The 11,833-nt window shown below is 39.9% G+C and overlaps 1 protein-coding gene across 10 annotated transcripts in view; it reads right to left on the bottom strand.

Moving 5' to 3' along the window:
- Positions 1-254: 254 nt before the first annotated feature.
- SVIL (supervillin) overlaps positions 255-11,833 on the bottom strand; it is a 103,190-nt gene continuing 91,611 nt past the window's right edge. For all 10 annotated transcript variants that reach the window (XM_042816488.1, XM_042816489.1, XM_042816490.1 and 7 more), the window contains 8 exons: positions 10,531-10,636; positions 9,552-9,759; positions 8,758-8,891; positions 7,913-8,068; positions 7,362-7,505; positions 2,620-2,741; positions 1,644-1,799; positions 255-1,525 (listed from right to left, as the gene is read on the bottom strand). In XM_042816488.1, the coding sequence (XP_042672422.1) occupies positions 1,439-1,525; positions 1,644-1,799; positions 2,620-2,741; positions 7,362-7,505; positions 7,913-8,068; positions 8,758-8,891; positions 9,552-9,759; positions 10,531-10,636 (1,113 nt within the window). In that variant the 3' untranslated portion in view covers positions 255-1,438. The remainder of the gene's footprint in view (positions 1,526-1,643; positions 1,800-2,619; positions 2,742-7,361; positions 7,506-7,912; positions 8,069-8,757; positions 8,892-9,551; positions 9,760-10,530; positions 10,637-11,833) is intronic.

Raw genomic sequence — 11,833 nt, 5'->3', positions numbered from 1 at the left:
TGGTTGAACAGGAAAACAAAAACTCTGAGTCAGATTTCCACTTATGGCGGATTGTTTAGAAGTCCGTAACTACGTAGCCAAGCTCTTTGGTATACTATAACATCTGTATATTCATTGATTGTACACAGGTGCTTGTAAAACATCTCAAGTTATGATCCTTTTTTCCCCTAGTTACTCTATTCAGGATCCTGAGTAGCCGAATGAAAGTGATTTTGACTTCGGTGCTTATGAAAAGAATGGACACAATGCCATACTCTTTTTTTCAGTTCAAGTTTTACTCCCAATTGCACAAAGGTTGAAAAGGTTTTCAGAGTTTGAAAATCAGTATAATAATTTTGGTTTCATGTAGAAAACCACAACCAGAAGGATACAGGAATTGTGTGATGGTTCCAACATGCAGCATGGAAGTGTCATACAAACTAATTTTATCTTATACAATGTTTTTCTTCTACATTCTCTGCTTCTCCAATGATAACTGTACAACACCTGCAGATTTGTAAGGTTAAAATATTTTGATAAGATACCACATTATGAGAGATTCCAATGAATTTGTACAGTTTACAGTACAAAATAATGACAAGTCAGAGCATTGCTAAGAGTTTATTCGGAAGCTTTTACTTTCAGTTCTTATATCACAAAAGACATGTTTACATGTTTACAACAAGTATTAGAAACTGAGATGTTTTTATTTCTACTATTATAAAAGTAACAGAGGAGACCATTCTGAGCCATCTTCAAAATGCAGACCAATCTTTTTTTGTATATAAACTGTACACAAAAAACAAGGCACTATACATTTTTGGATATTAAAGTATAAAGGTTGATTCGCATAGTTTCTCAAGAAATCCATGCTATAAATACAAACGCTTTGTTCAGTTTAGCACCTGAAGCAGCACTGAGAACAATTCATTGCCTATTGCAAAGAGAAACTTTTCAGAATGCGCAGGAGATACATATTGGTGGTTTAGCTAATTCAGTACAAGCAACTGCCATCCAGCTACTGTTCTGTAGTTCTGACATTGAAGTCTTGAAAGTGAATATATATTGCATTGTTAAATACATACTTGTTCTATGTGTTTATATAAATATAAATTCTTTGTAATCCACAAACTAACAAAATAACACTTTACAAAGAGAACTTCTTCAAAAACAAAAATGGCAAGTATTGGAGATAGCCAAAGGACAGCTACAGCAGTAGCTCAAGAAACTACTGTTTAAGTGCATAGGAGAGCTGAGCTTAAACATAACCTTCAAAGTCAAATTTGAATTCCACTTCCAAAGAGTTCTCTTGGCCTTTTAAAATATTACACACCTCCAGATAGGTAGTCACTAATAATTTCAGATTATCTCTATTTTGTAAATGTGGAGCACAGATTTGCTAAAGGGCACAGAAAGTGATAACGGACATCCCTTTGGTGCTCAATCCAATAGATACAGCTTAAAAAAGTCCTTTTGCCTTTTTCAGATTAACCTGTTTCCATGATGGCAGTGCGTTGTACTCTTCTCTTGTCATCTCTAATGCAACCTGCATGGAAAACAAGAAGATACACCCCTAATAAGCCACGCAGCAAAACCATCAGATGACTTAACAGCAAGGTTGGACAGAAACACATTGAGTATTATTGTATCCATTCTCTCCTTACCTCAAAGTCCTCATCCGAAAGATAAATTTCAAGCTTCAGAGGATCAACTCCCTCAGGTAAAGGCCTGGCTAAGAGATCAGCTAGGGGATACACAGTTTTACACAGCTTGGCCAGCACATCTTCTACAAGGATTATCTGATTAGAAACATCAGCATCCTAGGGGGAGAAAAAGAAGATGCTCAGTTCAGGATCACAGTGCTGAATCCATCAGCTGCTTGTGTCACTCTGAGGACAGTGTGGGATCAACCTATGCTGCCTGGCTCGCAGAGCACAGAGCTGGACCTGTAGGTCTGCACATTGCCTACCAGCCTTTGCCTACAACCATTTCACAGCCACAATAATGTCTGCACTTTGCAGAAGGAATTCCTGCACTTTAAGAGTCTCAGCTTAAGGTCAACTTGTGTGTTTAAAATCATGAATCCAGCAGTTTCCTCTTTGGATTGCCGCTGAAGATTTACAGAGAAGCAAATGTGATTTGCCTCAAGATTCCCTTTCACTGAAGGCTTTTAAAAGAGTCATGTAAATTCAGCTGGGATGGTGCTTCCCAGGTAGGGAAGTTCATACTGGAGCTCTTTGTGGAGCATGTCTCTCCCCAGCTCCTTCCATGTGGAGGATTGACCAGAGCTGAAGGTTGCTGCCTGTTTCCCAAAGTTGAAACAGTTGTTCTGCTAAATGCTAACAACCGTTTCTACGGGACAATTCAGACAGCACTTCACTCCAGTTCTGTTTTTAGCAAAAAACAGCATGAGAAGTTGCATGAAAAAGAACTGGGAATGCCTCTGATAGCCACACTCACAGTCAAAATTTGGCTTTGTTGTTTCTTTTTTTTTTTTTTTTCCTGTGCAGACTCTTAAACCACACTTTACTAGGCTCACTCATGGGGTTTTGGGGCATGACATCACAAAATAGCAATGTTACTGGCAACACGAGATAATTACTAGCAATAGGAAACAGTGCACACTGTGAAAGTATTTACCATTTCTGTGATCTCTGCAATGTCTTCCCTGTGTTCCCAACTTGGGAACATATTAGTGAAGGTCAGAGGCTCTAGGCCGGCATGAATGAGATAGGACTTTGGGGGCTTCTTTACATTTTTTCCTAAAAACAGCCAAAACACAAAAAAGAGAAATTAAAAGTGGTACCATATTTCCTGGTATCATTTGCCAAAAAGAACTATGCTGTAGGTAGTTAAGTAATTTGAGGCATTAGGAATGCATTTCATCATGATTTCTTTTACACATAGCATGGCATCTTCTAAAGTGGAGTTGTTGTTTTTGTTTGTTTGTTTTTGGTGTTTTGACATGTGCTTTTTACTGTATCTGACCACAAAGATTAAAGCATGTACACTGATGAAAACTTTACAGTTACTTCCTAATTCAGTGTACATCTTATCTTACAAAATAAAAAAAAATAAAAAAAGTGAGGATAGCTTTAGCAGAATGTGATGATCTGAAATCAGCCAAATTCAGGTAAAAAAAAACCTCGTATGCCCAGAAGTGTCCTACCATCAGCAAGTACCAAGGAAGCTTGAAGGGCTATGTGAGAACGTATAAACTGTCCTTAACTTGGGATCCTGACATTTGACATAGTCGTTTTGTCACAACAAATTCAAAGGAACAGGATCTGCAAGTTAAAAAGAAGTACTGCAATAGCTAGGTGGCAAATTCTGCTGATGTTTAAATTTGTATAAAACATGTGAGAGAACACTATATATGGCAATAAGCTCTGTCTAGGAGTGATGCCATGTAAGAGAAAGGGTTGAAGTCATTACACCAAGAACAACTGAATAAAGGCCCTGTTGCTTGAATGAATTCATACCACAAAGATTCAAAAGCACCAATAAACTCAAATGCCCTTGGAAAGAGGCAGACAGGCAGTCGGGGCTGGGAGGAGCTATCTCCTCCTAATATTCTGAAAAATATTGTACCTTCTCTTTAGTTGGATTAAAACACATCACTCTAATCAGATTGTTTTTCCAGACAGGAGATGGAAAAGCTGAACATGTTGCCAAGTCCAGAATCAGGAGAAACTAACACAACAGTATCACACAACCCTGCTTCTGAAAGCTGTATCTTCTTGCAAAATTCTATATGTAATTCCAGAGCATCTTTAAAAAATAAGGATTTACTCAAGAAAATATCGATCTGCTAAAGATGACTTTGTTTAGTCTCCACCATATGGTCTTCATTTTTGTGGGAAGATCTGAAAGAACATGGCCACCTACCATCTGCTAGGGAGCACCCCACAGCACTAATGTAACACCTATGCTGAATGCAAATGGAGAGCATGGCTGGACAGTGTTGTTCCAGTAAGCTTGCTAAATGTCAACATTACAGGTTTGGCTTAACATCAAGTAGTGGTAGCAAGCTGATTAGAGAGAGCATGTTAGCATGAAATTGAACAGTAGAGAAAAAGCTCTATGGAGCAGTCAAACAAATGTATTAGAATGTGAATGCTCCAACCACACAATTTAGACAGGAGGTTTATTATCTGAATACTTGATGCTAAGTCCTCTCTTCCACGTGTTTGCACTGTGGTTTATTTGTTCACTCTACCATGAATGATTCAACAAGTACTTAAAAATTTAACAGGTACTTTAAAACTCTGTGCTTCAAAAATATGCCAGTCTGCTCTGGTTGAACTGTTCCTGTCTCAGTAGTTCAGTCAAGATACAAAAGGAGAGCTGCATGTGATAATGGGCCAGTACAGGCACAGCCATCTCATAAGACTGACTTCCTACATAAACAGATAAACAATTTCATTGCATGAACTCTGCCCTCATCACAAGCTGGTCTCCACAGTCATAGTCACTGATGGTCAGACCAATTTTTCTCTCTCCTGCTGTCTGCAGTTCAGTACTCCAGATTGCTGACTTAAAGGATAAAACCATAGAAAATCATTTCACGACGTTCTGATGAATTAAATTAAGATTTATGCACAAGGAGAATTGTTAGGTATATTCAAGGGATATCCAGAGGAGGTTATCAATCTTTTTCATACCATCATGTGATTAAACATTGCAACCCAGGAAAGAGAGGAGTGAGAGGGAAGTAGAGGATGAAAGAAATGGAGAAAGAAGAATAGAAGAGTTGTCTTATGCTTCTAATCACTCTACCTGTATACCAATCAGAATATTTCCTACACTTAATCTGTTGGTTTTTAATCTCACCCCCTTAGTAAGTAATGACACATAAGTAGATCTTAAGTCAGCCCTGGTAGCCTGAAGCAATGAAATTTTGAACTGGTTGACAGAACAGCCCAATGCTAGATCATGGAAGTGATGGGACAGCAAAAAAGGTCCCATTCTATGATTCTGTTACATCAACTTTGGCACAGAAATAGTACAAGTAGTATTGATCTTTAAGGGTAGTAAACTTGCTCTGTACCCATCCAACCAAAGAGGAAAAAGCTCTTACTGCTGCAAAGTTATAGTCAGGGGCTAAAAAGTTTGCACCCAGCAAAAAACCTATGACATATATGCTATAGTTCAGACCCACGAGAAGTCACTGAAGAGCTTTTAACTGTGCAAACTGAGATGCAGCAAATTTAACCCCCTTTTCTCATCATCTAAGTCAGCGATGTTCAAGAAATCTAGAAAAGTATCCAAACCTCAACATGTATATCAGATTCCATTTTTTGCTGGGGCCAGAAAACATGATTTTTACTGGCAGAAGATTACAGCACTGCATAGGAAACACAGCCTGGGGGGGATCTTATTTCCATCTCTCTCAGTGCCTGCTGAGGAGCTCCAGGCATTTCACTGTATGGGCTCTGTCCTCTATGCTGACATTCACTTCTGCTGGGAAGCATACGGTATGAAATGATCTTACAGGTGCCTACAATCATTCATTCTGACTGGCAAAAAAGAGAAAACCTATGGGGATGCAGTGGGAGAAGGAAGTGGCTAGCCTCTTCTTTAGGAATTCAGCCATCCCTGCTAAAGACGTTTCCCTCTACTGCCTTGACTGTAGCACCCTATTCCTAAACATGCTGCTGTTTTGGCTGGACAGTGACAGGGACACCAGAAGATCAGCTACACAGAGCAGTAACACAGTCTCAGAAGGGTCACATTGCAGTGTCTCTGACAGTGGTTTTCAGCTGTCTCCTTCCAGGTGTTACCAGTTTCCCTCAGTGACACCAGGCCACTGAATAGAATCATAGAATCATAGAATCATCACAGAATCATAGAATGGCCTGGGTTGAAAAGGAACACAATGCTCATCTAGTTCCAATCCCCTGCTATGTGCAGGGTCACCAGCCACCAGACCAGGCTGCCCAGAGCCACCTCCAGCCTGGCCTTGAATTCCTCCAGGGATGGGACATCCACAACCTCCCTGGGCAACTTGTTCCAGTGCTTCAGCGCCCTATGAGTGAAAAAATTCCTCCTAATATCTAACCTAAACGTCCTCTGTCTCAGTTTAAAACCATTCCCCATTGTCCTATCACTATCCACCCTTGTTAACAGCCTTTCCCTTCCTGTTTATACACTCCCTTCAAGTACTGGAAGGCCACAATGAGGTCTCCCTTGGAGCCTTCTCTTCTCCAGTCTAAACAAGCCCTGTTCCCTGAACCTTTCCTCACAGGAGAGGTGCTCCAGCCCTCTGATCATCTTAGTGACCATTCTCCTCTGGACCTGTTCCAAGAGCTCCACATCTTTCCTGCACTGGGGGCCCCAGGCCTGGACGCAGTACTGCAGATGGGGCCTCACACAAGCTGAGTAGAGGGGTACAAAATAGAATAGAAACATAGCAACTGCTTCTATTCCTATTGGACCTGCAGACTGGGAAGGAGACTGGTTTTATCTTTATAAGGATGGAATCCGACATGGATATTGCTCTTCGGTCACAAGTTGTAAAAGATTATTTGCTACAGAAAGAAAAAAAATCAGTGTCATCTGAGATCAGCCTTTCCTTGCATGAGGAAAGTTTGCACCAGTTAGTAACTTGGGTAACTTGTTCCAGTGAGAATTGCTCTGAGCTGACCAAACATGGCTGTTACCATGCCTTCTTCTCTCCCCACCTTTCTTTATTCATCCTCTGTTGGAAGATGCAAGGTCTGTTTCCAGTCTCACATAACCTTAGATGAAACGAGATGAAAGCACTGCAACATTTAAAAAAAAACTCTACTAGTGCAGAAATGAATCTATCCAGATGACTCTTACATGACCATCAATTACAGCTTGAATCACTGCATGCTGAGCAGCAGTAACTCTGCCTTGTAGAAATGAGTCTAGGAAACTACCGAGCAAGGGCCTTAGCTCTGTGTTCCAGCTTTTCCAACAGCCATCTGTTTCTTTGTGACACTTGTTCTTGATCTTCAGTCTTTCCATCTCCCCCAATAAATAAAAACCCAGTTATATCAGCAAAAAGTATTTTTCATTTAGATTTTTGACACACATAAGCTTATGGAATCTAAGAGGAGCTAGAGAGAAAGCAAGTTTAAGTGGCTCTGTTCTCAGAATTCCTTTTGAGAAATCTGAACTATGCTCCCACAATGAGAACACGGAGAAAAAAGCCTTTCCTGTAAGAAATGGGTCACCAGAGAAACGTGGCAACTTGGAATAATGGCATTACTGGGCAAATTATTTGCTAATAAAGAGTGGAGAATGTATCTTCAAATACATTAGTGTTTATCAGGGGAGCACCTAACTGAGCAGCCCCTAGCTTGGGACAGAAAAGAATGGCACACACAGAACAGCCAGGCACAGCCATCTGTTACCTTTGCAGTACTGGAGCACTGTCTCCATGGCGCATTTCCTGTCTGTAGCCCATCTGATTCGAGCGGATCCAGCAATTTTGTTTTCCACAGGCCACCAGCCTTGCCACAGGTACACTTCATGGTGATTGTCAACAAGGAACAGTGCTATGCAGAAAAAAAAAAAGCAAACCCTCCATTACCACTCTGGAATTCTAGTTCTTGGAATTCCCTGAACAACATCAGCCCTACATGCTTGTCTGCATCAGAAAAGGATCATTTTGAAGCTTTCCAATCCCTTTTGTTATTCATCCAGTTGAACCTCAGCTGAACTCTGATTTTCTGATATAAACAAGGTATTTTTATAGCAAGCTTTTGAAATACAAATATATTTGATTAATTCTCAGCATATTTATCATGAAGAAATTACTCATTGCTTAATGCTGCATAAACATCACATACACACATTTTCCTGCTATAAATCAAGTTAGAAGTGATTACGGTAACTGAATTGCTGCCCAAGGCTTGATACAGTTATCTGTTTTTCAGTTACAGAAGTATATTAAAGCAGATACCTGGCTGTGGGGCAGTGTAAAGATCCTCTTGCAAGAAGGGCATAGAATTGATGACAGCAGGGTCTCTTGAAGGGTAAACAAACTCAGTGGCTGAGAATTCTCCCGAAGAACTACTGAGGCTGAACAGGCGGGGGGTAAAATTAAACTTTCCTGGATCTTGAAAGAAGAAAAACAAGAAAAAAAGATTTTCAATAGGAAATGATGGAGATGAATGTTTAAAAACAAACAAACAAACAAATAAATAAATAAATAAATGTATCATATATATATATTTTAGAGTGATTGTAAGTTCTCTGTTTTTTCAAAAATCAAGAAAGATAACCAGATGTCTTGGGGGACTGGCAGCAGCTGTGATGAACTTGAGGTAAAAGGCTGGCTGCCATCAGTTTGAATATGACTCTGGCTAGTTACAATCAGCCGTTTCATAACTGGCTGTTTCAGCTTAAGTGAAGCAATCCCTTCTCAAAGCCTACTTTCCACTTTGTAAATCAATTCTCCTGCTACCCTTACTGGCAGTTTGAAAGCAAAGACTGGACAAGAATTTGTGCAGAACAGCTCCCTAATCCCTTCAGAACAGAAGTAAAATGTGTAGGTAACAGCATTAACTGTTGCTCCATGCTGCATAAACACAGAGGGGCTGCAGAAGGGGGTGAGAAGAAAATGAAACACTTGTTTTCCAGCACTTTCCTTCTAGAAGAGTATTGCTTAACTCAGTAGAGGTTGCGATTTTTTTGTTAGCAACTCATCAAAGGGAAGAAGTTCTTCAAAACCTGTACATTAAATCTGACAATACTATAGACCAGTAAAGTAAAGTGGAAGTGCCAAACTCAGGAATGCATGTCTACCTTGCAACATGCAATCATAGGCCTTTCGATCTCGCCTTCCTAATGCATCCCAGAATCCCAAAGGCTCTGACCCTTCATCACATTCATGTATTGTCACCTTGCTGCTGCTGTGCAGCCCTGCTTCCAGCGGACATCTGCAAAACACAAAGAAAGAGAGTGAATCCAATTTTTCTCCCTGCTCCAATTACCACCACACAAACACCACACACTTGCTGGCTCAGGTTTTACTAGAACCCAAAGCCACCTCATACGCTTTTTGTGCATTGTGTCATCATGATCTTTTGGAAAAGGATGACAAAAGTTATCAGTAAACAAGACACAGAATTCCAACAATCATTCTCATAACATCACATACCCAAGGAGGAGTAGATGCTCACAGGAGCTCACTGTTCAAGTTTGTAATTACTGCTGTCCTCCTTGCATGCTTTCTTAAATTCACTTCCAATCACTTATTCACAAGGCACATCTTCCTCTCGGTTCTAATCCTATCAGCTGGGATTTAGTTTGCTACTCAAATATGGAAATTCTCCCTCCATGTGGAAAGAGATGTTTTTTGCAACTATAGTTAGTACAGTAGGATGAATAAGTGAATTTCACCTGAAGTGATCACAGAACACATTTTCCCCACTCCATTGAATCAGTTACCTGCCATTCCTCCTTCCTATCAAGCATGCACATACTGCAATTGTACTCAGAGGACAGCTTTATTTATTTCAATTGTTATACAAGGCAGACTATTTTAAGTAAATTGGTAGTTTATATAAACATCTCCAAAATATAGGTCAGACACTCACTGTTCTTTTATTTTATTGGCTGCTGTTCTTCCTACATCCTTGGTGTGAGATTGTGCTTTGCAGCCATGCCACAGGTAGATAAGAGCTTTATTTATATTGAGGACAATCATGGATGTCCGGGAACGCAGGCTGCTGCAGTGACATGCTACTTCAAGTAAGTTTCCTTCATTGGGAACTTCTCCTCGCACGCAATATAGTCTCCAGTCACCTGGAGCAGACAGGAACAGTGCAGTGGTATTATACAGTCGCATGGAATTGAAAATTCAAGACCTCTGCTTTGGAACAGCTGTTTTCATACTAGATAAATTTCACATGTTGTGTTCCTCTATTGTTATAGAATAAACTGAGCATCAGGTTTGGTTAAAATTACTTGAGAAACTGCTGCAGAAGAAAGTGCTTTATGAAACCTTGCTATGAGAGAGACTTCAAGAGTCACGTCTGCTCTGTTAAGAGCAGAAGAGTCAAGATTCTGTTCCTTTTTAACTTGCAGGAACAAAAAGGGAAACAAAACGAGTAGTCTTTGTATTCAGCATCTCTTTTTCTGTGCACCTTAGGCACAGCAGGTCGCATTCAGAAGTGAACTGGAAAATTTCCAAGCTACGTCAAGGAATATGTTGCAAAGTGCAATGAATGGGTAACAAAAGCTTAATTTTGCATTAGTCACAGAGCTGCTCATAAAAATGCTCTTTTTCCTAGAGTATGTAGAAAAGAATATTTTAATGCAAAGAGGCACTTTGCTTAATTAAAAACCAACTAGAACAATTTATGCATGCATCAATACAATGAAGTCAGCTCGCTCTTGGCTGACAGAGTCCACTCTAGGCCCAGGGAAGATATAAACTACCTTGACAGCAAAGCAGTCTCATGGTATTCATGGCTCTTTTCTACAGAGTATGGTAGTTGAGACTGAACACAAAGTCCTTCACAATAGGTTAAGAAAAGACTGTGGGGCAGAAACTCTTAACGAACAGTAATTTACTTTGTGCATTTTCTTCTTCCTCTTCCCTTCTTCCAGCATGCACAATCATCCCTCCTTGGAAGCACTGCAGGAAGCAGGGTGGTTCTTTCCCTTGAAGCACTTGTACCTGGAAATTGGAAAGCACCACTATCCATTAAAAAAAACGAAGCAACCATATGGTCTTGGGAGAACTATTCCCTGTGGTTCATTAAAAATTATACAGTTACAGCCACCCACAAACATGGCTTTTCTCACACTTGGCTGAATATCGTTGAAAATTACCATATGTGTAGACATGCAATGAGTTTCATATGTGACCTACATATTAAAAGAAACCTTATCTGGAATCCAACAATTAAGAGTTTCAGAGGATAAAAAATACCAAATGAACTTTAATTCATATTAGTTGAATTTAACCACTATTTGAATTCTTTACAAGACTGGGCCATCTTGCCTGATATTCTTTGAAACTGTTTGGGAAATACTGCAGGAACTCAGGAAAGCTTACAATTTGCTGTAGAACTGGCTTATGTGACAACATGCACATTCTTTGTTAAATTCTGACTGTGAAACTGAGATAGCAAATTGTTAAATCAGCTAGGTTGCACAGCATCCCACACACTGGGTCACATGGTGTTTGCAAATCTTCTCTGTGAACTCACGGCTTAATAGTCATGTTTACACTGCTGCTCAAGAATTAATTACAGCTTTATCAAGGTACAGAGATTAACTTTAAATCTCCTAATTTTGAGTGCTCTTACCAGCAAAGCTGAACTCAGCCTAACAACCAAGTCTATACTCTTTAAATTAGCTGTATGTGCAGTTGCTAGAATTTTTATAAAATAAGGCAATCTCCTCCATAATGACAGAGTAAACAAATTGAAAATTTGATTTCAAATGTATTTTCATGTTTTAGCCTTGCAGAAATGCTCCTGACAGAGTTCAGCAAAACAGAGTGCTTCTCCTGCTCCCAGTGCTAGGAACACATTCTGTTGTCTGGATACATGGAAAGGGAAGGCACAAATTTCTTTCACTGTGCTTCACTTCTTTCTAAGAGGGAGGAGAGAAGATGTCTTTCCTCAGCCATTCTCAAAAATATAGTATTTATAATTGAGAGTGGGGAATGAAGATCCATAAAGAAGACTGATGCATCTCTGGAAGCTGGACTAAAGCCAAAAGTAATTTTGAAGGCTAGCTAATTTCACCTGCAAGGATATCTTTACAGAAAGAGAGGAGGCAAAAAAGATCACCCATGCTTTCTGCCAGTGACTCTGTGGGCTGGCAGCTCTTGCCAGCCACCAAGATCTGCAGGAAGCTCACCTGT

Source organism: Centrocercus urophasianus, unplaced genomic scaffold (assembly GCF_019232065.1).
Source record: "Centrocercus urophasianus isolate 14NV4802_14NV808 unplaced genomic scaffold, USGS_Curo_1.0 seq_16, whole genome shotgun sequence".
Classification (NCBI taxonomy): domain Eukaryota; kingdom Metazoa; phylum Chordata; class Aves; order Galliformes; family Phasianidae; genus Centrocercus; species Centrocercus urophasianus.
This window is presented reverse-complemented; position numbering and strand designations above follow the sequence as displayed.